This window comes from Aphidius gifuensis, linkage group LG2 (assembly GCF_014905175.1).
Source record: "Aphidius gifuensis isolate YNYX2018 linkage group LG2, ASM1490517v1, whole genome shotgun sequence".
Classification (NCBI taxonomy): Eukaryota; Metazoa; Arthropoda; class Insecta; order Hymenoptera; family Braconidae; genus Aphidius; species Aphidius gifuensis.
Genome location: NC_057789.1, coordinates 28,558,365 through 28,585,677, shown reverse-complemented (window position 1 = coordinate 28,585,677; position 27,313 = coordinate 28,558,365). Strand labels below are relative to the sequence as shown.

The following is a 27,313-nucleotide window of genomic DNA, read 5'->3' as shown; positions in this document are numbered from 1 at the left end:
TAAAATTAAATCACCGAGTTACTATATATCGCTGGTACCCCTGGTACCCCTGGTACCCCTGGGTGTCTTTAATATTACAAGAGTGACATTGAACTCGTTAAGGATTAAAACAGCCTTTTTTTTCAAAATGATATTTAAAATTAATACCTTCATCAAAATACACCAATCACACCAAAAAAATAAATAACATCATTACCAAGTAAAACATCATTAAAATATAAAAAAAAATTAACAACAAATTGCAAGTGTGTAATTTAAATTCCACCAAATTTTTTTTTTTTGTACATTTAATTTTCGTGTTTTAATAATTAAATAAATAAATCAAATTACAATGAAAACGGTAAGATAACAGGTTGCCTGTTGAACGGAAGAAGATGCCTCTGAAAATATTCTCACGGTTAGGGAAAAAATAAAATAAAGAAAAGGGCGTCACGGTTTTGCTTTTGCAAAAATTTGTTAAATATTTTTCTTGCTGTTTTATATTTTTTTATATAATTTAAATCAAGCATAACAAATTTTTGATTAACTTACTCATCACGATAATTTGATTGTAATATACTATCCAAATTTTGTTCAGTTATTTCAATGGAATTTTTACATCCACGTATTTTATTATTGCAATTATATAAATCATCATCATGTTTATTTTTATGTGGAGCTAAATAATTATTACAAACACGTGAACCAGTAAGAAATTCAACACATTTTTCCGTCGGACTTGGACTTGGTAATGCTGGTCTTCCATCATTAATATCATTGACATGTTTATTTTTAAATAAATCATCTAAATAATTATCATTATCATAAACTTGTAATGTTCCTGTTGCTCCAGTTGTTCCTGTTGTTGTTGGTATTGTTGACCATGGTGTCACCTCATTAACATCAAGTGCATTGTTAATACTACCCTCAATATTTTTTCTCCCATATAATTTACGTAAATATGCTTCTTGATGTCCTCTTGTTGACCAACATCCAGTTGACCACCAACGTTTTGATCCAAACAATGAACTTGTTTGTCTTCTTCTAGCCAAACTTGACATATCGATTTGATAATTATCTCATTCATAAAGATCATCCTTTATTCATTTATTTTATTCTCTTCTTTTTTCTCTTTTTTTAAAACTAATTGTTTATATTATTTATTAATTATTTATCATGTTATTCAATATGAAAATTTGAATTCAGTATCAGTTTTCAAGCCACACGATCAGCTTTAACACAGACAAGAAGACAGTTTATATACATGAAAAATAAAATAAATAAAACATGTATATTTATAACTGGTAGTGTAAGTTGAAGTTTAACATTTTAATAAAACAAAACTGCACTGTTGACTGTACATATATCCACCAAAAAAAAAAAAAAGACACGATACTTTTTTAAATTAAAAAAAAAACAAAAACTGTTTTCTCTTTAGTAATAATTACTTATCCAATTCGAAATATATTTTTTATTTATTTGATAATTTTTTAACTATCCAATGATAATTTGATTGAAAACTATTTTTATTTTTTTATATCCATTAATTTATGTCAGACACATTCACCACAAATTGAGACAGCACCACTCAACTCATAAAGACACTTAAAATATTTTAATACTCCATTAACATTATGATTTAAAAAAGAAAAAAAAAAATGATGATGATCAATAGATTAAGTTAGCTTTAGTAAAAAAATATTTAATTAATTTTTTTGTATAGTTGTATAATGTGTGGTACCAGCACGATGTTGAACAGTCGCGCAGACACTGAGCCTTGGGTTTGTTTCTGTCGTTGGCAGGCCCCATCATGATGATGATGATGGTGGGGCCTGGAGAGAAAAAGTCAAGTTCCATATGCATAGGAATAGGGCCCCATTGGTTTTATAAGAGGGGAACAACAATTCCAGCTTGATACTGAAAAAGGTATAATAAAAACAAAACATGTTGGTGGCACCTATACAGAATGACAGTACAAGAAGAAGAAACCATTTCGAATCTTATTGAACTTTAGTCTTTTAAATATTTTTTTTTCAATTTTATTTATTGATGGTGGTGAAGAGCAACAAGTATTTTACACCCACTATCAGCTTTAATTTTCGATTTTATTTTTGAGTAATTTCTATAGAAATTAAAATCGAAAAATTGTTTAAATGATGATTTTTAATTTCGATTATGTTGGTGTATTTTTGGAGCCAAGTTATGGCAAGACCATGAAAGTGAATCTCCATTACACATTATTTATAATGTTATGTTTTAAAATGTACATGTTTCAGTTACTCATGAGATAAACAAATAAATATAAATAATATATAATCGAAGGTTGAATACATAAAGAAATAGATTCGAAAAAAAAAAAAATTTACACTGCGTTTCGGGATCTTTATCACGGAACTTGAGAATTTTTTAATATACAAAGATCATGACCCTGAAAAGGTTGATGTCATGCTGAGGATTTAAGATTGTAGCAGGTGTGTGCGGGAGTTTTTTTTTTTTTTTTTTTTATATCTTTTAACATATTTTATAGAATATGCAAAGATTTACAAAACCATACGCGCATATAGACAAACAAATGAATTATATATCTATAAAATAATTTATATTTCAATTTGAAATAAATAAAAAAAAATTCATATCTTTATATCAAAAGTAATAAAATTAAATTAAAAAAAAAAAAAATTAAATTTTCTTTAAAATAACAATAAAATATTGTATTTTTAAATCAATTTTTTTTTACATTATAAAATAAATATTATTACTTGTTTATATTATTGATTTTATTATTTTTTTATTTATTTATAAACTTTGTATTTATATTTTTAAATTTACAGTGTTACGCTGAGTACAATTATTTTATTTTTTTTAAAATTTAAAATATGACTTGTCGTGTTTATTCATAATAATAATCATTGTTTAAGTACATGCAAATACGCCTGGAAGCAACAGAGGCATCACTGTTATTCACCATAAATATTATATAAAAATAATAAATGTAAAAAAAAAAAATGAAAAGTGTGTGGTATGTTGTGTCCAGAAGCACAAGTGATGAATAAAAAATTGTGAATTGTATCTTATAAAATAACGCCTAAAGGTTTTTTTCAAAATTTCTTTTCCACAAAATTGTTAATGTGTATTGGTAGATTGATAAATATGTATTCATGTATATAAATTTTGCAAATGCACATAAAATACTTGCATGCATGTGAGAAATAAAAAATGAAAAAATAAACTGGAGAAAATGGATGAAGGATTCAGATGTAAATTATGCAGATTGCTTGGGCCCCGTATACACTCTGATGGGCCTTGATGGTTCTTCGGGGCCTATACGTGATTCTATATACTGTTGTGGCGACGTGCCAAGCATATATCCACTTCAATCGCAAGGACGATACAACAAAATACAAATTCTATATATGTATATCAACGCATTTAACAAAAAAATAATAATAAAAACAACTTTGGAAACGAAATCATTGGATTGCTGCAGTCAACACGCAATGGTCAAGTTGAAAGTATACCAGTTTTATTACTTTGATGATACTAAATTCAATATTTATTTATTTCATCAATAAATATTATTTATTTTTATAATCATCAAGTCATTTGACTCATTTCATTTCGAACTTGAAATCAAAAATTCAAACAATTTTTTCAACTTTTTTTAAGCTAATTTTAATAACAATAGGTACAATTTATTTTTATTTAATTTAATAAATTAATTTATCAATTTTTGTTGTATCTTCTTCAGCATCATGTATTATTTTTTTTATTTTTATTTTAGTTTATTAACATTTTTATTTATCGAAAATCCTTTAGCCCCCATGGTGCATTATTTTTATAACACATTTATTGCTTTGATTGTTGTTGTTATTTAAAATATATTTTTTAATTTTATTTTTAATCTTGTTTTTTATATGGGATGATAATAATTTATTTAAAAAGTTGGCTGATGAGTTGGCTGGTCAGTGTGTTGTAAAAACACGATCAGGTTTTATCTATCTTGTCCAATAAACATTAGAGGTGTTTGAGATTTAAAAGTAACAACTCTTTTTTCGTATCAAGTAATATGTCATCATCATCGTCGTCGTCATCTTTATCATCATCATATGACTCTCTTTTAAGACTTTATTTTGAATAATATGTAATGGGTCGTCGTGATGATGCCTGATAAGGATAACCCTCAATGACTCAAACACTCTCTCTTGTAAAATAATAATCTTCATTATAAAACTCACCAGGTGGTAAACTATTTATTAAACTATTTTTTAAATTTATTTATTTATTCATTGTGAGTACACTGATGGTACTGGTTTTATTTTTAAATTAAAAATATTATTAAGTAATTCATAAAACCATCAATGTAATTTAAATATTTTTTTTTCATTTTTATAAATTAATTTTTATTTGTTTATAAAATTATAATGTGGATTTTTTTTTTTATTTATTGTTATTGCGGAAAAAAGACTTTTAAAATTGGGCCTTATTTTTTTTTGCAAATTGCGATATTTAAATAGGATTTTTTTTTTTTTCAGAGATGGAGCTAGTTTCGTTGGCAGCCATTTTTTTTTTTTGGCAATAACAGCTGATTATTGCAATTTGCAACTCAAGTACGACATGTTCACATGTGCACCTCCATGTGCTTAAAGTCAACAAAATAAAAACAAGTTTTTAATTAATAATTAATATTTATTGTTGTTTATTTTATTGTTAACGTGTTGATAATAATTTTGTTGAATTAACAGTGTTTAATAGTGTTGTTTATTTGTGAAATAAATTGTTGATTGACATTAGTTATTTTTTTCTTTTGTTGATTTGGAGTTATTAGTAATTAACTTATTACTATAAAAAAAAATACTCTTCACAATTTGGTAACTATTTTATTTTAAATTTATTGTTTAAATACTTTGAAATATTTATAAATTAATTTATTTAAATTTTTATTTGTAGATTATTTAAATTAACACAGGTCGTGTGTTGAAAAATAAATTTAACCTCAATTTTCATTGTTAAAATAAATTAAAATGAATAATAATATTTCAAGTTCGAAAAATATAGTAAGTTCAGATTCAATATTAAAATATGATGATATAGAATACCCTGGGGAGTGTCCTAGTAGCTCAGATATTTTTTCTGATGAAAGTTTAATTGATGAAACATCAAATCCAGGTTGTTCAATAAACAATTCTATTTTGTCACCACGTTTAACAACTAAAGCTCCAAGCAATGATTCAATTGGCCAAAATATTTCTTCAATTTCTATCAAATTTAATGAATCCAGTACATCCATGTTAAAAAAAGAAACTGTAAATAATGATGAAGCTATTGATGTTTCAAATTTAAGCATCGAGAATAAAACTGACAATGATGAAAATAATAAAATCCATGAAAGTGATAAAGAAAAATTAGAAGAATCAATAGCAATCAATGACAAGACACCACAACGTAATTTAGCTAATGATTATCAAGCCAATGACATTGACGAATATGCTGATATATTGGAAAAAGTATATGGCTCTAATGTAAAAGATAAATTGATAAAAAATTTAGAAACACCACAACGTAATTTAGCTACTGTTGATCCAGTTAATGACATTGATGAGTATTCTGATTTATTAGAAAAATTATACGGCTCTAATGTGAAGGATAAATTAATAAAAAATATAAAAACAGATGAAAAAAGAAAAAAACTGGTTGTTAATACAAAACGATTAACACAAACAGAGCCAACAAAAAAAAATACTAGACGAGGTAAAATAGAATATTTGACTAGCTCGAGTAGTTCGCAAGATGACGATGACGATGACGATGATGATGATGATGATGATGATGATGATGATGATTTGATAAATAAAAAGACAAGGCAATATTTAAATATAACTCCAACTGAAAGTAAGACAAAAAAAATTACATTTGATGGATTTGAGGATAGTTTTATCAACGATTCATCTGAATCTGAAGGAGAAGACATAGACTACTTACCAATTACACCAATTTCAATTAAATCAGGTAAAAGACTTCCAAAAGAAACACCAATGTCAGAGTTAACTAGAAAAGCAAGGGCAATATGTGATTCAGACACTGAAGATGAAGATGCTAGTGATTCTGTTCACAATAAATGTTTGTCATTTAGTGATTTATCAAGTGAAGAAATTGAAAAAAAAACACCAAAAATTATTAAAAATATATCAAAAAAAACACCAAAAAAAAAAAATCATTTAAAAGCATCTGATAAACCTGTTAAGATCAAAAGTTTTTTAGCATCATTATCTGATTCAGTTCCAATTGAACGATGTCATCCTGATGCTAAAAAATACAAAGGAAATTTTAAAAATACAAAAGAAGAATTAACAAAAAAATTGTATGATTATTTTAATGAAAATGTTTTTGATAATTGTCTACCAGAAGACACAGAGCTTGTATGGAATCCAAGATTGCTAACAACTGCTGGTAGATGTGAATATAATTCTAAGAATATTGATGGAAAAATAATAAAATATTGTATAATTGAATCATCACCTAAAGTATTGGATAATGCAGAAAGACTTGCTAACACATTGATCCATGAAATGTGTCATGCTGCGACGTATTTAATTGATAATAAAAGTAATGAAAAACATGGTGTATTTTGGAAAAGATGGGGACGAAAAGTAAATAGAATATTTCCAGAACTTGAACCAGTTAAAAGATGTCATCAATATAAAATTATGAAAAAATATTTGTATCGTTGTGTTGGATGTGGAGCGAGGTAATTATCACATTTAAATTTCAATTTAAAAATTAATTTTGTTTGATATTTATTTAATTATTTTTCAGTTTTGGAAGACACTCAAAGTCTGTTGATGTCAATAGAAAATGTTGCGGTCGTTGTAGAGGAAAATTTGAAGTATTATTAATAAAAGTTAATAAAAATGGACTTGAGCTAAAAAAATCACAAGAAAGAGCTCCATCAGCATTTGCACTTTATGTCAAGAATAATTATGCAAAAATTAAAAAACAACATACTGGTGTACCACATAAAGATGTTATGAAAATTTTAGGACAAATGTATACAAATTTAAAAACTGATAATGCTGATTTGGAAAAAATTAGTCAACAAATTACAGCTATTAATATTAATGGTACATCAAATCAAGCTGTTGATGCAGATACTTTAACTTCTTCAAATAAAAATTAATTGTATTGACATGAATTATTCGAGTTATTAAAATTAATATTAAAATTAATAAACAGTAAGTTTTTTATTTTATCGTCTTCAATAAGTTATCATTAAATAAAATGCAAAAAAAAAATTAATTAACAACAATTCAAGTATTTTAAATAACATTTTCTTTAAAGATTAAATATTTTTTAAATAAATTAATTTTTAATTTACATTTAAATTAAAAAAATATAGTTTATTTTATCAAAAAAAAAATTTTTAATAAATCAATATGTAAATATTTTTAATCTAAAACTGGTTTTTTAAAAAATATCAACCCTCTAGCTCTAAAAAACTGACAATATTAAGCAGCATTTATTTTTTTTTCAAGGCCCTTTGGGGCGGATATTTTTTTTTGCTCATTCATTACATTGTTACAGGTTTTCACCTGTCTCGAAATACATATTTTTTTTTAAATCTCGAGCAAGATTGTATACGGTTTAATCAAAGTATTTATAAGACTCTAATATTTCACGTTTCATTTGGCTTTTAATGATCATGAACAAGATCAAACCAGTAAACACAGATTAACTTGAATAAAAAAATAAGAACAAATTTAATCGTCTATTGTAGTTGGATAATTAAAAATATTATTAACATATTTCCGTTATGTTATTATATTTTATAATTACAATAATATCTAACGTAGAATTGTAAAAAAAAATTAAATATTTAAATTTAAAATAATATATTTTCTTTTGTTAATTTACAAAACAAATTCTTCATTTCGAAATAACACAAATAATTTCGATCAAGTCATTCACAATTATAAATGCTTTACAAATAATTACAAAATATTTATTTAAAAAATGAACAAAAGAAAAACAAGATATGCAGTTTAAAAAAAAAAAAAAAAAGTCAAGTTGACGAAGGATGGGTAATTATGTTTTTACGATGTTGATGTCTGACGCCATGTTTTGAACATTCACAAATACCCATCACCCATCGTCACACTGATGGTTTCTCTGTGTTTAAAATTTTATCCCAAGACTGTCCAAGACTCAACACAAGAAGAGACAAAGATGTACTTGCTGTATACGAATACGAATAAGATGGTCAAAGTGTTGTTGAACCAGGCCACTTCCATGTGTCCATGAAAAGATATATAAATGAATAAAAAAAAGAGCCGCAAGCATCACACAATTTACGGGACATAACGTAAATCATTCAACATGACTATTGCCTTGCCATAGAATATAACATATATTTTTTTCTTATTTTATTGTCATTGGATATAGATGACCACAGAAATTTTCTGGACACGTGGTGTTACAATATTCATATATTAATTCACCACTGAAATAGAAAGTAAAAAAAGAAAATTTTTCTTATTTGATTGATGATTAATTGCAAGATAATTTATACTATTAAATATTGTTTAATATTTTTTTAAATAATATTCAATGGTGTGTTGAATGGTATAAAAATAATCATTGAAATACTTGGCATTCTAGAGAGTGTAGGTAGTTGTTGTGTGCTGATAAACTGGTCAGCCAATCCCTGGTAGAATGTCGGTTATAAAAATATATATATATTGAATTTTGTTCTGGTTTTAGCATGTTCTATAAGACTTTACAAAAGTACATGTAGTATGTTGTTTGTGGCTTTCACTATATATACAATACTAAAATTATTATTTTATTTTAGTTGGTCACAGTCAAACGAGCATACACCGATTAGATTCCAACACTATTAAAGACCACAGAGAAATCCCTGGAGGCTCAATTATCCTGAGCTTCTATTTCTACTCTTTTTTTTTTTCCATCTGATGTACAATGTGTTTATATATATACTATTGAATGAACTACATGTATAAAATCATCAAGATAAAAATAAAATTGATAAAAATCAATGCCCATATGTCGATCATGTCACTCATGTATGTCGTTCATGTTCATCTTGACTTTTTTATTTATTTTATCAACTTTATTTTCTTGTCTTTCTACTGGTTACCTCTGTGCTTGTAATTATCTTAAACTTGTTCAACCTCGAGCTTCTAAATCTCACGACAAATTGAATAATGAGCTTTGTGTTTATACTTGAAATAAATTCCACAGGTACTATGATAATCATCATGCTTTATTGAGAGTTAATCATTTTACTATATGTATTTTTATTATTTACAAACATTTGTTTGTTAATTTATTTTTTTATATTTTTTTCTTTGAATTATTTATACCAATTATTGACACGCAAAAATAAATTCGAAAAAAAAGAAGAAACAATTCACAATTCACAGAATATTAATCGAAAAAAATTTAAATAGTTTTTTTAAAATTTTCTAATGGTTAGTATAGTTTTTTTATAACTATTTTTTAAATTTTAATTTACTTTTTTTTTCTTGTGCTCTAGGGCATAGAGAGATGAGATTATTTCCAGGTAAAAAGGATCGAGGCTACAATTTTATTATCGAACAAGAAAGACAATGATGAAAGAAGAAAATAAAATGAGACAGAACAAATGATAATGATGGTAATGATGATGATGAAGAGAAGAAGAAGCAAAAAAAAATAAAAAATAAGAGTGTGGTAGTAGAGTATTCGGTGTTTTTCTTTGGAGGCCAAAGATGCCCAGAGGGTTTCGATATTTTGTGAGCTACCCTATACAAAACTGGTATACCAAACTGTCCATTTATCTTTTTCAACGTGTATACATGTGGTAACTCCAATGAGAAAAATTTTACAACGACAATCATCACTGTAAATTAAAAAAAAAAAAAAAAAAACAAACCCAACATCTTTAATAGCTTTGTTTGAAATTGTAAATGAGCAAGAACTTTTTCGGCTTGATTATGGGTTCAAAGTTATTCGACAAAAAAAAAGGTAATAATAATAAAAAAAAGGGATAAAAAAAAATAAATAAATAAACACCAAATCAGCCGTGGGTGAAAGGACAAATTACAGGAGCATCCGGGAAGCTAAAGATCACGAATTCTAATAGTCACGATGATCAATATCCAACAACAGCAGCATCTTTCTCACCGATTTTTTACAATGAAATTAAGTAAATTTTTTTTTATATTTTATTATTTATATTATTGTTGTTTATTGGAATTTTTACGTTTATTTATTTGTAAATTTTTGATGGACATGGTTGACTAGGTTGCAATATATCTTGGCGTGCCGAATTACGTTTATTCAGTTGCATGGTGGTCTCGAGTGAATGGTACGTTGTTTATAATGATAAAAAAAAAATAAATTATAAAAATAAATAATAATAAAATAAATGAATCACATGAATCACGAAGAAAACTATCTTTGATAATGGTGTCCCGACCCATTTTCAATTTGTTACGTGTCTCGGTTGATTCAATTCTCAGGATTAATAAAATAAAACAAAGACAATATCAAGAGTGCATCAAAAACAAGGGGACATCATGTCGTGTATATAAGTACTGTGTATATATCCTGTCTTCCAATTTGCAACAACTTAAAAAATAAAATAATAAAATTAAAATTAAAATATATATAGCTATGCCACATATAAAATATATAATAAAAAATAAAATAAAATAAAGAATGCAAAGTAGTGGCCTCAGGGTGCTCGTTCGTCCACCTTGTTTTTTTTTTTTTATTTGATTTTTTTATTATATATTTTTATTTCTTTTTCTGTTGCTGCAAATACACACATGTGAATTAATGGGAATGTGTATATGTATTACTAGAATGGTCATAGTATTATTTACCATAATAATAATATAACCATGCACATCGAATTCTGTAAATTCTGTTATAGGTAGCAAAAGTGAGCAAAAGTGAGCACATGGTTTAAGACTATATTTTTTTTTTTGTATGGCGTGAGTGTGAATTATGACTTTGAAATAAATTTCCATAGTGTTAAAGTTCCATTTGTTTTTTTATTATAGAATTTAGAATATAGCTTTTTAAATTTGATGAGTGAAAAAATATTCGAGAGGTGGGTTTATATTTTTTGCAGGGCAAAATAATACTCGGATCATGATAATAAATTTTTTGGGGATAGTTTAGGTATGTCTCTAATTACCTGACAAATTTAGAAAATTTCTATCGATTAGTTTTTTTAGAAGAATTTTTAGAAAAAAAAATAGATAAAAAAACTTGAAAATATAGGATCAATTTCTTTATCAAAAATAAATTAATTATAACATATAAAATAATATTAAATTAAATTAAAATAAATGCTAAATTTGAAAATAAAAATTAATTAATAATCTCAAATAAATTTAATTCACTTGTATATTTTTTATTGAGTTTAGAAAATACAGAAAATATAAATTAAATTTCAAAGATAGCTGTATAAACATGATATTATTTTGGAGATTAAGAATTTTCGTTAAGTAAATAATTGGTTAAAATATATATATCTAAAATAAGCTAGACACATTACTATCAATTAAGTAATGTTTTTTGTTCATTAAGGGAGTGTGATGCTGATTGTTAACCGTGAGGGAATATACTTTGGGATAAGAGAGCTTAACAGTAGAATGAGTAATCCAGTTTAATGGTCTAATGAGACTAGGTGAATGTCTTCAACTTATATTATCCATGTACATATAGATGTTTGCTAATTTTATCTAATGCTCTTTGATGGCAATATCTGCATTGATAACAATGTTGTTATATAATTTAAAAAAATTAACATCATCATTCACAACAAGTAGGATCAACAGACAAAAAAAAAAAAAACATTAAAAAAATTTTCTTAAATAAAAATTCATTTATAAAATTAAATAATTATTTTAAAAAATTTATTTTTATAAATTTATAAAATACATTTGCTCTTTAATAAACTAATCTTTTTTAAAAAAAATTATTTTACAAATTAAATAGAAATTCCTAATTTTTTCGGTACAAAAATTTTTCGAAATTTTTTTTTATAAAAAAAATAACTTTCACCCTTTTCCTCCCCCCTAGGCAATTAATTTTCAAGTAAAATTTTATAGAATTAAATAGAAGATTTTCATATAAATTTAAAAAAAAATTAATTAATTAATAATATTAATTTATTATTAATAAATTTATATGAAAAGTTTATATAATTTTTTTTTGATTAATCAACTTTGATATAATACAAGTTGTTGTTTTTATTGTGACAAAAATGAGGATGACGAGGTGGGTAATGTTCAGAGTGTCATGATGTTCTACTGTTGAGGATAAGAGGGATGTGTATGCTATATATATTTATGTTTAGCCCGGTTGCTTTGTAAATACAATCAGAAGCAAAAGTCTAAAGGGGAAAGTGCGAAAATGTCTCGACATCTGCTACCACTGACAGAGACTGCTTGAAATTATTAATTCTGTCAGAAATACTAAATCATATCTCACCAAGTCAAGGCAAAGGACACTCGAATTTAACAAAAAAAAAAAAATAATAATAAGAAGAACGACGAGGGCTTCTGTCCGCGATCTTGATTTAGCGTCTTTAAAGCCCTTTTATATATTTCTCTCACCCATACAGCAAAAAACTTATTTAAAATTTATTACAAAGCAAAAAAAAAAAAAAAATAAATAAAACTTTAAACTGACTTTTGTGCCAACTGAAAAATTTTCAAAAAAAAAATAAAAATTATATACACATATATTTTAAATACATTAAAAAAATTTTAATGATATTATTTTTCGTTATTTTAATATAATATAAAATTTTTTAACGGTTATTTTATGAGATGCATAGCAATGATGTTTGTTGGTTTAAAATATATTAAGTCTCAAGTGGCATGTTGATATTTGAAAAAGCCTTCCCAATGAAAACCACGAGTAGAAAATGTCTTGGTTAATTAATCCCAAAGACCAGTATACTGACCTCCTCTTAATGGAATTTCTGAACGAATAGGGGATACACATATATAAAATGCAGCATTCATGTATTATAATTCTGGAATGTTGAAGCACACATAAAGTGACAATACGTTGAAGGGTTAAAAAAAGCTGAAAAAAAAAATGCTTTAATTCTTTTTTTTTTCCATACGAAAGCATGGAATGAAAATAATATTATCGAATGATAAAAATGAGAGAGGGAAAAAAAAAGGTCCAAATAACATTTTATTTGGAGCTTATACATGGCTATGTACAGCTCTAGTTATGAAACTGTTTTATTGCAGCAGCATTGATGGAAATTTACCGATCAGGAATGACAGGTGGTAAGGGATGTGAATCCCATTTTGAATATATTACTCCCATGGCGAACGTTTTCACCATAACTATTTTATGTTTCGAAATTTCGGGTCAAGTCTAGTCTGCATATTAATTATTATATTTCAACTTTAATATATTATTATATGCTTAATATACCAAAAGAAATTATTCATTTATTTATTTTTTTAATGATAATTTATCAAAAAAAAAAAATTCGTAATTTTGTTTAAAAAATTATGTATTATTCATTGGCTCACTGAGATGATTTTATTTTTATAATTGGAAAATGAAATTTTATAAATTGAGTAATTAATATTTTTAGCTTGCTAATAAAAATAATTTAAAAATGATTTTTTGATAAATTATATTGTTGAGATATAATCGACAATAATGATGATACATTCATGAAAAAAAAGCACAGTGGATGGATAAAAATAAAATCATCTTTACTTGTCGTTGTAAGCATTTAAGAGCAAGTGAATGTGAGAAGAGAAAAGAGTATCGTCGTTACTTGAGAATATCTTTTAAACGTATACAATGTAGCGCCAAGAAATAGGGATAGTATTTTAGAGTGGTTTTTCGCCCTTCTTTAAAGTTTTTTTTTTTTATTTGTTCGTTGAACTATTTTCAACGTTACCTCATTCCAACTGACTGAGACAAATATCTCTTTTTTCACCATGGGCGATATTATGAATGCATAAAAAGTACCGTAAACTCTCGAGGTGAGAGGCACTTTTTTTTTCCCCGGGCGGTACTTACGAAAATCCAAAGTTATAAATACGATTTTTTTTATTTTTTTTATTATTCGTTTGGATGAGCAGGAGAAAAACAGATTTTAGAATACATTTTTCATGAAGAATATATATTTTTATTTTATTCTTTTTGTCTTTTTATTTATTTAAAAGATAAATCATAAGAAAATTAAATTTCATTCACATCCTGTTATTTAAAAAAAATTAAAAATCAATTAAAATTAATTAATAGAAAATTTAATTAATATGTGAATCGTTGTTTTCACTTTGGTCTTTGATTGATGTATTTTTAAAAAAATTGGATTGAAAGAAGGACAGTGGGTCGTTGTCAATTGAGCCAAGAAAATTTTATTAATTAAAAAGAAATTTTTTAACTAAAAAATAGACAACAAATTTACATTAATTAATTAATTAATTTATAGTACAAAAAAAAGTGTAAAGTTTCTTTTTAATTTCATTGAAATTATTTAATTATTTAATTAATTTTTTTTTTTGCAATGAATGAATGTTCCAAGTACGGTTATAAATTATTAAACAAAAATATTAAAAGTATGTTCAACTCTGCACAACAAGAGTGCGCCACCAGCTGGGCATCAAACTTGTTGTTTATTCGATGTTGATGATATTTTTTCTTTCACAAAATGCAGTACAATGAAACCTGTTTTTATTAACCTGAATGAAATTGAAAGTCGGTGCGTAAAGAACCTGCAACTACTACGCGAAATAAAACCGGTTTATCTGCTGGTAAACAGATCTGAATTCGCAACAAGATATCGGTATCAACTTGGCACCTTATCAAAGATTGCTAGATGGCGCCTTGTGTCGTCAAAATTATTCACCTCAAACATCGGTTGGCTGAATGGTCTAGGGGCATGATTCTCGCTTTGGGTGCGAGAGGTCCCGGGTTCAAATCCCGGTTCAGCCCGGCTTATTTTTTTTGATTTTTCAACTATAAAACAGGGCCTGTTAAACCTAGACAATTTCCCCAATATTTATATACATTTTTATCATTTTTTTTTTTTGAAATATAAATTACTACAGTACATGTTTATCTACGTGGTATTACTGAGGGCTTATAATATGCTAATATCAAAATCCCAATCCAAAACTCCCATTCACTCCCATTGGTATCGTTTGAAAATTTTATCTATTTTCGTTGTCAGACATTGGCATCACTTTGACAAACTCAAGATATAGATGAAAGTTTAGCTGATGTTTTTGTATACATATATATTTATATAAATGGGTTAGAGATATATCTGCACACCCTCAGGAAACCAAGGGACAAGTTGCGATCTTATCGAAAATTTAGGGATGTGGAGCCCTCTCCAAGCCACAGGAAATTGAACTCAAGTCGACAGGATTAAGAAGGGAGAAAAGGACATAAAATTTGAAAATTCAGTTGTCCTCCCTTCCAGTTTCAAATTGCATATAAGATTATTAACTTTGTCATTTTTCGATTATCTTTAAATTTCCAAAACATGCGCATCAATAGTAATACAGTAATCAATTAATCAAAAAATTATACTGACAACTTGACAAGTTTGTAATTGATTTGATTAAATGAAGCTAGAAATATTTGACCCATCAAAAAATGGTCACTATCGATTATCAGAAAAATATATATAATTTTCATCAATCAGATTTGGTGAATTTTTTTTTATATATATTGCCCAAGGGAAGTAGAAATATACATTGCAAAATAAGACTATATATATTCCAACGATGGCAGTTTTGTTGAATCTGGGTAAATATACATAAATTTATCTCAAAGTATATATCCGGATGCTTCCAAATAGGTGTAATGTAGAAGCAAGCGTTTAGCTTATCGTTTGTGACTATCTCTCCAGGGTTGGCATACGCTCTTTTCCCATTCACAACTTATATAAATATATATATATATTAACTTCTAGCTATAAACAGTATGGAGCTTGTTTTCGAGAGAAAGCCGCAGGCCTGCGGGAAAGTCAAACTCCTAAATCAGGGGTTGGCCCCGCGGCCGCCGTTTAAATTTAAACTAAAATTATCATCACTTTTTTTAAACACAAATTCTCTTTTGCTATCAGTATTTAAATCCCAATGCTAGATAACACAAATTTAAAGTTATAAAAAAAAAAAAATATACAAAAACAAAATGGATATTATTGGTCAAGCTAGATGGATCAACGAGATTTTATATTTTTTTTTTTCATTGTTATCGAATCAAGTGATTAGGGTGTATAAAAAAAATTAGAAATCTTCAAGGTAATCCTTCCCTCAACCACTATAATCTAAGGTTGTTTATTGTGCCGCAATAAGAGATAAGTAATACCTTGATGTTTTTTTTATTTTATTTTTTTTATTTTTATCAGTGATGTTACCCCTCGGCGGCAGTGCTGGTATTATCCATTTGGTTTAGGTTTTATTTATTTAATTCTTTTTTTCTTCTGTTACTTTCATGGTATATTGGAGTAATAAGTATTGCTAGGGCTTTTCGATCATCTTAATGTATACTTAACACAATTGCATTTGCAAGATATATACTTGAATTCAAGTGCCCCGACAGCAATAACATGAATCAACTATCTATTCATGCTGATGAAGATGATGTACATGTCTGACTTTTACGAAAATTGACTGACTATATACTAAAAAAAAAATGTTGCTGTTTTTGTGTGTGTGTTGGTGTATTTATTTTCTATACACATGATAGAATAAATATACACTCGTCTTTGAAGGGTCAAGATCTTTTACGATTTAAACATCTGCTCTTTGGAAATTAATTAGAGAAACACATCATCATCATCATTTTCCAAGTCTGGTATTTAATATATCTATTTCAAATTGACAAATATTATCTTGCTATATTTATTTCAATTTATATTTTATTTATTTTATTTATCACTTTCCTTTTACAAACACCGAATGGTTGTTTTTTTTTTTTTTTTGAAAATGTATAAAGAGTTATTTTTTTAAAGGAAAAATATGAATGTACTCTGGCATCATATTTGACAATAAAGAAAAAAAAAGGCACCCCCATGAAAGCCAGACTATTTTTCTGCTCTTTTTCAGATTCTGAACATGTGCGAATGCGTGCTATGAACTGTGGCTGACTCTGTATATATCACGATATCTCACTATGGAAAAAAGAGGATGTCATAAATACACCCAGCTGCACATGGCGCTCATATATATATACTTTTTTTTTTATTTTTCATTTTGTTATTACTAACGTAAAGAAAAAAAATAATAAAAAATTGTATACATGTTTATGTATAGAAAAAAAAAAGAGAAAAAAAAATGAAACAGGAACAAAATCTGTAGGAGATTTATGATTGTTTTAAAATCATTTTTTCGAAACAAGATCAAAAGAAAAATAGTGGATAAATTATGCAAGTATAACTATTTTAATTTATGTATTTAAAATAATTTTATTGGTGGATTTAAATGGTCACCGCGATGTTAGACCACAGTAGGAGGTATTTCATTTGAGTATTCACTATTCTCTTTTCCATTTATCGTATGGTTCGGTATGGTTGGTGTAATAAAAATATATAGAACGGGTAGAATAGTGATTTTGTCGATCGCATACACATGACCCAAAATGGATATATATATATTTATAAATAGACGATAGCAGAAAAGCTCTTTATAGGGGTTGAATGGAACAAAAAAAAAAGAATAAGACTAGAAATAAATAAAAAAAAAGGCAAATCTGAAACGGTTTTTGTATTGGACTTTGGTCGACGCCCTCGGATTCAATCATGATTTCTTATTGCTCCCTTTTGTATTTAGTTTTTTTTTATTTTTAAAATCAGAAAACGAACTGGACCTAAACTCACATTGTGAATACAAAATAGTTTCTTATATTGTTCAATTGTTTTTTTGTTTTTTATGCATGAAAAAATAATGACAAATGGGTAATCATTTTGCTGTAGATAAATTTCATGAATAGAAGCAAAAAAAAAGTTTAAATAAAAAAGTTTGAATGAAAAATTTAAAAGTTTTTTAAAATTATTTCGTGGAAAGTTTTTTAAAATTCAATTTTCTTTGTGACATATTTTAATGTGTGTACATATGAAACTACTTGAATGGTTAAAAAGTAAAATCGATAAATTCAATTTGCAAAAAAAAAAAAATTTATTTGTAATATAAAAAGTCAATTGGAAATAAATTAAATTTGTGGAATGAAAAATCATATAGAAAATATTATATTCTATGGAGTTTGTATATATTTTTATAGTATATGAAAGAGTATTTTAATATTTTCTAAACTGGGATATTACATAACGGGCATCATAAGTCATGGTGATAATGCAATATGCTGACGATGAAAATAAAAAAAAGACTGCGATTTTCATCGAAAGAGATGAGGCATGTGGCTTGAGAGGGTTTGATATGGGTTCTCGCCTGTAGGATTCTCTATTAAATCTGGATTTACTTCGATAGAAATTTTCTCCGCACTTCAGTCTACTTCATACATCAAACAATTTCAGCAAAAGAAAAAAAATTTATATATCTTTTTTTGTAACTTTTTCCAGTCAAGTGTGAAAACAAGTTTATAAAAAAAAATAAATAAAAAAAAAAAAAAAATAATACATACTAAAAATTCAAGAAATTATTAATAAAAAAAAAATTTATTTATTAATTTCTTTAATTGTTAATTAAAGATCATATACCATCATTATTATTACGACTATTTTTTGAGCTAAAAAATTTATAAATTCGTATTTTTATTTTCAAATAATTTGCATTTATAATAATTTTATTTTTCAATAAAAAATATGAAAATTAATTCATTGGGATTTAAAGAAATAAAAAAAAAAAAAAAAAAAGTTTGTACGTTGTTGAATACAGAATAGTCATGAATTGGATTTCCGTGTAATTAAGGCAAGCACACGGACCACCAACACCCAGTGGTGAGGAGACTATTAATGGTATACACAACAACCCCTCTTTCTATACACACTCTATTACATTTTCGTGATACACTCGTAGAATAAAATTTTTATTATTTTACCTTACTCAACATTTATCAGTGTCGTTGGCACGCCTACATTCTTTTTTTATATTATTTAATTTCCTCTTTTACAATTATTTATTTACATTTATTTTATATTTTTTTATTTTTCATTATAAACTTTTTATACTTCATCATGATTCATCACACTTGAAATATTTTTAAATTGTCTTGGCGTTAACCCTCATTTTAAACTGGACCTTCCAATTCAATGAACAATTTTTTTTCATATATCCAGGAGCTTTTTTTTCTATTTTCTTTTTCTACTCAAATATTATTCTTTGTTATATGATGGAAAAAAATGAGGGCCTTATCTTTTCTTCTGGTTCAGAAAATTCGACAATTTTTTAAAAATAAATTTTATAGATAAATTTAAAAAGCCCAAAGATTATAAAAATATATATCAATTTTTTTTTATTATGCCTAATAAAGAAATTTAAAAAAAAAAAAAAAATCTTTGATCAAGTATTAGGATTTTTTTTTTATGTCTTGATAAGAGTTTAATATCAAGTTTTGTAACTGGTAAAAATGAGGGGATGAATAAAAGTGTTGTCAGTGAAAGAAGAAGAAAAAAAAAAAAAAAAATGACCACTGAAGAATGTTTTAATATCAGGCAAAGATAGAAGTTTTAATACGCAAAAAAGTTTGTCAGTATGTTTGCATGAGAACGCCTTTAGCTTGTATTTTTCTTTATGATTTTTTATTATTTTTTTTTTTGATGTCTATAGTTATTTTTTACCAAGGTATATATAATTTGTCTGCCAGGTCAAAAGTATGCTTTTGTCATCCACTGGGAATTTTGATAAAAGGAAATGACAAAGTTGCCAAAGACGAACTAACAAGGGTTGAAAAATATATATACATTTTTTTTTTTTGTGAAAGAAATATTCAAGATTCGTTATCATGCATCGTTTGGTGAAAATAAGGCATCTTTGTGATACATAAAATTTTAATTGACACTTGTCTCTAGGTACTTGTACATCATCCACAAACATTTAATAACAAACTTGAATAAATATCCTTTTTTTATATATAAATGTCAACATTTAATTATAATTTTAATATTAAAAAATAAAAATCTAATTAATTCTTCAATTTTTTATAAATTAATAATTTTAATTTTATTTTTTAAACACTTTTTTAAATAACAAAAATAATTAAATATAATTTTGATATTTTATTTTGAATTTATTGTAAAATTTATTAATAAATATTTATAATTTTATAGAAAATATAAAATAAAAAAAAAATCTACAAAACTAAATTTATCAAAACAAGAAATGATATTATTTTTAGTTAAAATATCAAAATACCCTAGTTAAGATTAAGAGCCTGTTATTATCCCAAATATTATCCTGTGTTTCCAAAAATTAATACACGAATAGTATGATAATATTTAATAGAGCTTCGTTAACAAACATCCAAATTTTCTTACCCTGGTCAAACGAGATAATATTCAAGCCACGTTTTCATACGCATTGCTTTAATGTTTTTCTTCAAAAAAAAAAAATAAAATAAACACTAAATAAATTTATATATAAAAAAACATTATTAATAATTTATATTCCAACAATGTACAAACATCCCCACCAACACAAATAATATTTTATCTTCATATAAAAATGCAACAACATTGTAAATATATTTTTTTCCCCAACACACCCTACAATAATCCGCAAAATAAAACAAAGAAAATTAAGAAAATATACCTTATAGTGGCAAATTTAATTTGTGGACGATAAACATTGATCATCTGCCATCTTGGACAATCCAAAAAATAATGAACACCACCAACACCATCAGTATGACGCATTTTATATTATAAAAAATATTTATCCAATCACAAAAATAATTGTTTATTATTAAATTTAAAAACCACAAGTATCACATTCCGTAATATAATTTTAAAAAAATTCGAAAGTTAAAAATCCAACAACCCTTTGATAAATTGAATATAATTTTGATGAACATTGTTTCAAAATTGCGCGAAACAAATATTTATAAATGCACAAAATTAAAAAAAAATAAAAACAATACTAGTTAAGTAAACAAAATAATATTATTAAATAATATTTTTATAATAATTTTATTTCAGCATTATCGTGGCAAGTATAACCACGTCGAACGGAAGACTAGCGTCATAGGGCACAACCCCTCGAAAAACACTGTGAAGCCCCCCATACTTAAACACCAAGACATATAAATGTATATTGAACACAATTCATGTACATACAACAACGTGTTTAATTTTTTTTTATTTTTCATCAATGTGTTAGATAAATGAGGGGTGCAAAAGACAGGGTTAGAAGAGAGGTGGTGGTGGTGGTGGTTGAGCATATCCATTTTAACTCGAAACTATGACTAAGAAGCCGAAAGCACATGTCACATGTATAGATAATTTTTTGTCAATGTGTATTATTATTTTCTTTATGGTTTTTATTTTTTTACGTGTGTTTGTGTAAACTGCCCCTCAACTCTTTTTTTTTTTTTATTCTTTTTTACTCTTACAACTAATTAGGGTAGAAGGGTGGGTAAACCTACTGAGATAAATTTTTTTTTTATTTTTAAAAAAAGAAGAATCATTAGAGATAAAAAAAATAAGAAAAATTTTTTTTTAAAAAAGAAAGTAATGATTTTTAAAAATGATATAGAAATTTGTTGAAAATTTTTTTGTAACGAAAAGCAATTTTAATCCATGACACAGCTAGTTTGTTTAATTTAAAAAAAAAAAATCTTATCGTTTTTTTATTTTGAGGGAAGCCTTACTGATGTCACATAAAAACCACAAATTTAATTTTGCATTAAGGGGTTTTTTTTTAATTACCAAATTTATTAAATGGTATTATTACAAAATAAAAAATTAATATTTTAATTTTTTTTTTTTTTGTCTTTGCTCAACTGCTGAGTTAAAGTTTTATTTATTTTTATATTTATTTCGATTGGAAACTGTTGTCTTACATCTGGGTTTGATATATGTTACAAGGGAAAATAATCGATAAACCGAATGAAGCCTCTTCTATTCTATTGTGCGCAATCAAAAAAAAATAAAAAAATAAAAAAACGGGACGACCAGGTGCATACGCTCGGGATGACTCGATTCGTTTAAAATATTTCCAATAAATAATAATAATACATGAAATTGAGCGTACATATTATTCGTAAACATAAAAAAAAATTGATATAACAAATTTTAGCAAATATTTACTCTTAGGGTGAACGTAACATGAGTGATGAAAAAAAATTTATCATTTTCTTATTTTCCTGAGATAAATAACAATCGCAATAAGAAAAAATATTGAAAAAATCAATAAAAACATAAAACAATATTTAAATTAATTTATAAAAAAATATATTTTTTTATTTTTTTTAATTATAAATATATTATAGCAAGTGTATTTTTTTTTTTTTTTTTTTTGATCACACGTGCAGCTTTTAGTTTATTTTTGGCTGTATAATTTAAAACTCCAAGTGGTTAAATTATTTTTAAATAAACCTCACACTAAGTGAAAATAATTTAAAAATAAATCCTTTTTATTAACAAATTTATGATTTGTTTTTTAGTTATATAAAAAAAAAAAAAAATTTAAAAATTAAAATTAAGTGAGTGTGTTGGGTTAAATTTTTTATTTTGAAATATTGTGTTGAATAACAAATGTGATAGAAAGAGAATGTTGTATTTTATATAAGGCCTCTTGGGGACATCCCAGTTGCAACCTTAACCCTCAAACCTCATATGAGGATAATCATGTGAATAAAACTACTGTAGTCTTGGCACGTTTAATATTCATAACTCGAGCCGGTATTATTCGCGGGTGTTTTTCAACCCCTTTAGTATTAACTAGCCTCGACAAATTTCGATTAATTTCATTCAACAGAGAGAGATTAAAAAAAAATAATTTAAACTTTAAATAGCTTCAATTTTTTAAAATAATTTTTACGTGAAATTTAGAAAATAATAAATTAATTATTAACTAATAAAAATTATACTAAAAAAAATTGATTAAAGTTTGACTAAGAAGTTTGACATTGAAGAATCATTTAAGATCGATAAAATAAAAAAGTAACTATCAGGTTGGATAAAAATAAAAAGCCCCGAGGTATTAAAAGCCAGTACATCCTGAAACGCAAAAGCCAGCTCGTAATTCACGTTGAATACTTGTATCAGTGCGAAAGAAACAAAGCGGTAAAAGGAAGCTAAAAAGTAGCTGAAACACACAAAAAAATATAGAGATAGCATTTAAAAAAAAAATAGAAAAATAATAATAAAAAAGGTCGTTGCCTTGGTTTTCGCTGCACTCTTATAAACGAATAACTTGAGACAAAATAAACGTGAAAATGTCGACTGATGTTAACAACGATTTGTCCAGCGAACAAGATCCTAATGGCTAAGTAATCCTACTGGTCATAGGACAAAGAGATAAAATATATAAGATAACAGAAAAAAAGCTCTATTTTTTTTTCGACAAAAACTTGGAAAAGTAAACGGGGATTACTTAAAACCTGCATCTCTAAATTATTTTAATACTTTTTTAAAATTTTTTTTCATCGACAATTTATAAATGAAAAATTTATTTATAAAAAATATTTTTTATATATTTAATTAAAAATAAATTAATATTATCAATTTTAATTAATATAAAAAAAATAGTATATATATTTAATTAATTTTTAAAATATAAATTCATTTTTTTTTTTTTTTAATTAAATGATATATTATTCTATGAAAAAAAAATAATAATAATCCTTGCAAAATAGTAATTAAATTTAAAGCTAATGTGTTGCAAATTTATATTTTTTTAGCTGTTGGTTTGTGTATAAAATTAATGGTTAAATTAAAATTGTCATATCAGATTATTAGTGAATATAAATTGTTTCATGTGATTATAACGCAAAAATAATTAACATTATATATATTAATTAAAAATCACATGAGTGGTTTAATTTACAAATGCATTTTGGCATGAAAATAAGCGCATCATCAAGAGACTACTTTATAATATAAAAAAGTAAAACCACAGGAAAAACACCAGTTAAACTAATTGATGCGCTTTTGCATTAAATACACTCAACGAATTAACCAAGTTAAAAATAATTTTATACACTCAAAATGTTTCTGATGACTACTCGACTCTCTTATCATCTCATTTTATATTTTTCCTTTCATTTTTATGCTTGCATTGATGTTGTGTGTTTTTTTATAAACACTCAAGTGTATATTCAGATATTTGATAAGAAAAAATCAAGTTTCTCTTCTTCTAATTTAAAAGAATTTAGTGAATCTTATTTTAATATTTAACATGAAACTTGTGTCGCATAAAATTAAGAAAAGTATCAATAAAAATTTAGAAAATAAATTTAATTTTTTTCGTTAAAATATTATAGATAAAGCTCAAGTTAAAAAATTAATATTCAAATTATTTTAAACAACATTATCTTGATTTAAAAAATTAAATTAAAATTATTCTTGTAATTCATTTTTTAACCTGAAAATTTGACCAAAATAAATAATTTTTAAATGTCAAAGTTAAATGCATATACATTAATTTAAATGATAAATTAGAAAAAAAAATTTAAATATTCATTTTTATAAAAACCATTCCATCAAATTTTCAACCAGACGAAAAAAATAAAAAAATTTGTATCTTTAGATTTTTTTAGACAGGTTGTTATTTATTTTTAAAAAAAATATATATCATGTATTTATATAGATTAACATAGTTGATTTGATATTTAGGGGATGAAAATAACTGCGTTTTTTTTTGGTGAATATAAAGACTCGTTAACGGTGCGTTGTCACGCAAGAGCGTGCACAGATGTTAAACAAGGATTTCACATTTTCAAATACCATTCCTTCGGTACCATCTTGAGCGATTGTGATTTTTTTTTTTTATATTTTTTATTATTATTATTTGTCTTGAAGACAATCTGTTACTTGTCATTATTGTTTTTATCCTTTTTGCAAATTGTTTTTGTAAATACCACTGTACACGTGTACTAACATCGAAATGAAAAAAAAATTTCTATAAAAATTTTACCACAACACACAATAATAAGTACTAAAAATATGTACATGAAATTTAAAATAAAAAAAAAACACATTAAACAGTTATAACAAGCTCAATCATGATGAAGAAAAAAAATTAAATATCAACAATATAAAATAAAAAATAAAAATTCATCAACATTGAAAAAATTGTAATTGAATTTTACCTTTGATTGGAATTTTTACTGAGATGCCATAACACTTAATTTTAACGTTGCAATAATAAAATTAAATAAATATTTTTTCGTTGTAAAAAAAAATTATAAATTAAACAACTTAATATGAATTAATCGCAATTGAATAAGAGACGACAAATGTTGACGGCGCGCGCGACTGAACAACTGAGAGAATTTCTGTACAGTAGATTCTTCAAACTTGAATTTTATTTGTCGGTTTAACTCGGCAATCATCGTTTATTTACGTACATAAACACGTGGTGGTATTATCAACCCTCATTCAAGTATTATCACTAAAATTCCAATGCGCTCGCGTCAAATTTATCACCCCAATTGTCATTATTTTATTTTTCATCTTTTCCATTTACTGATTTTATTTATTTTTGACTTTTCATTAAACTCTGGTTATCTTTTATTTAATATCTATTTTTTTTTATCGAATTTAATTATAAAATTTAGTGACAATTTATTAAAGTCATTGAGAACAAGTGAATTTTTTTATTTCAAATTGAAAAAAAATTTGTAAAAATAATTTTAAAATGAAATTTACTTTGAAAATTAATTTAAATTATTTTTTTATTTATAATTTTATTATTATTATAAAAAAATAATAATTTTAGATGAAAAAATAATTAAACAAATGCCTATTTCTATGAAAATTTCGTAAAGAAAAACCAGCTGTTATTTTCTTAATTATTTATCATGAATAATTTACAAAAATTTAATAATATTTGTCAAAGAAAAAAATGACAATGGATAAATGATTAATATTAAATGACAAAGCATGCTGATAAATTTAACATTAATCAGAAAGGTGATTGATTGATTGATGACATAGAACCAAGCATGCCTAAATCAATTCGTTGTATTTGTAAATCAAACTCATTGAGACTTGTCATTTGATAAGCACTCAACTAAAATATCATCAAATAAATCATTATTAAAATCAAATGAACTCAATTATTGTCAATAATTTACATGAATAAATAATCAATCATTCACTGTATAACAAAAATTCATATGACAATTAAAAATTAAAAAATCAATAAATATTTTTCGAAATCAATTTAAATTACATTTTATTATTATTTTTTTTCCATCAATGTTCAAGTTAAAATGAACAACGACTGTCAAATATAGATTATTTTTTTATTTTGGATAAAGAATGGTAGATAAAGGATAGAAAATTTAGTTGAGCCATGTCGAGACTACGTCGAGACAATTGGTATTCAGACTGTTAACTCTGTGCTGATGAGCCAGCACCACCCTGACGTGTATTCTCTCATTCCCTACAACTTTTAATGTCTACGTGATCAAAAAAAAAAAAATATATATCTATATCAAATTTTTTAAATTATAATAAAACATATAATCATATTAAATATTATTATCACGAGGATCCTCGAGTGTATGAGGAAATAATAATAATATTATCATGAATATAATTTCTGATATTTTTATGATGTAAACATGATTTGAGTTTATTTATTGAACAATGAATTTTAACAAATGGCTGTGTATCTATACAGGTATCACCACCACCACCACCACCACCACCGACAATATTACCACCCTTAAATTTTGAGATAACGCGTCGATAATCGAACGATTAAACGCACCCTCTGGATGGATTCAGGAATCCAGTAATGCAAGATATGTCCACCACGTATATATACCATAATATAAAAATAAACTGCCATCAAGCGTGTTCTGGAATATATAATTATTTTAGCATTCGTGATTGTCCTGTATTCTCAATCATGGATTTATCAAATACCAATAGTATGATATCATTATTATAAATATTTATATGGAATAAATTATATTTTTATTTAAACTGATATAGTTGGATTAGATTTTTATTTTTATTTTAGAAATTGCGATTCTTCATATTCAAGTTTGTTTAAGTTTGTTCTTTGAGTTTAGCTTTGTTATATTTTTTTTTTTTTGTAAATAAATTGAGTTAATTTTATTCACTTTTTAAATATATTATATTAGAATAATTATTATTCAAAATTCAAAAATATAATAATTACAAATTGTAATGAATAAC

General features: G+C 25.4%; 2 protein-coding genes and 1 non-coding gene across 5 annotated transcripts in view; 2 read left to right on the top strand and 1 right to left on the bottom strand.

The window, feature by feature from the left end:
- Positions 1-27,313, bottom strand: part of LOC122850086 (protein prickle-like) — a 61,254-nt gene that overhangs the window by 4,774 nt on the left and 29,167 nt on the right. Inside the window, exon 1 of one of the 3 annotated variants that reach the window (XM_044149098.1) lies at positions 25,252-25,411. The exons of 1 other annotated variant lie outside the window; for it this stretch is intronic. Coding sequence is in view for 1 of the 2 variants with exons in the window: in XM_044149096.1 (XP_044005031.1) it covers positions 532-1,040 (509 nt within the window). In the remaining variant the exon portion in view is untranslated. Of the gene's footprint in view, positions 1-531; positions 2,308-25,251; positions 25,412-27,313 lie in introns of those variants that run through there. One more of the 3 variants, XM_044149096.1, reaches the window with a different exon arrangement.
- LOC122850093 (acidic repeat-containing protein-like) lies at positions 4,962-7,169 on the top strand. The gene is made up of 2 exons (XM_044149105.1): positions 4,962-6,724; positions 6,793-7,169. The coding sequence occupies exons 1-2, from the start codon at positions 5,001-5,003 to the stop codon at positions 7,151-7,153; spliced, it is 2,085 nt and encodes a 694-aa protein (XP_044005040.1). The 5' UTR covers positions 4,962-5,000; the 3' UTR covers positions 7,154-7,169.
- On the top strand, positions 14,896-14,967 carry Trnap-ugg. Its single transcript has one exon. It is a non-coding gene; the product is annotated as a tRNA-Pro (tRNA).

Excerpts from the sequence above, each read along its gene's own strand:
- LOC122850093 (XM_044149105.1), top strand. The coding sequence starts at position 5,001 with ATGAATAATAATATTTCAAGTTCGAAAAATATAGTAAGTTCAGATTCA. Across the intron at positions 6,725-6,792 it reads TGTGTTGGATGTGGAGCGAG|TTTTGGAAGACACTCAAAGT; the intron begins GTAATTATCACA and ends ATTATTTTTCAG.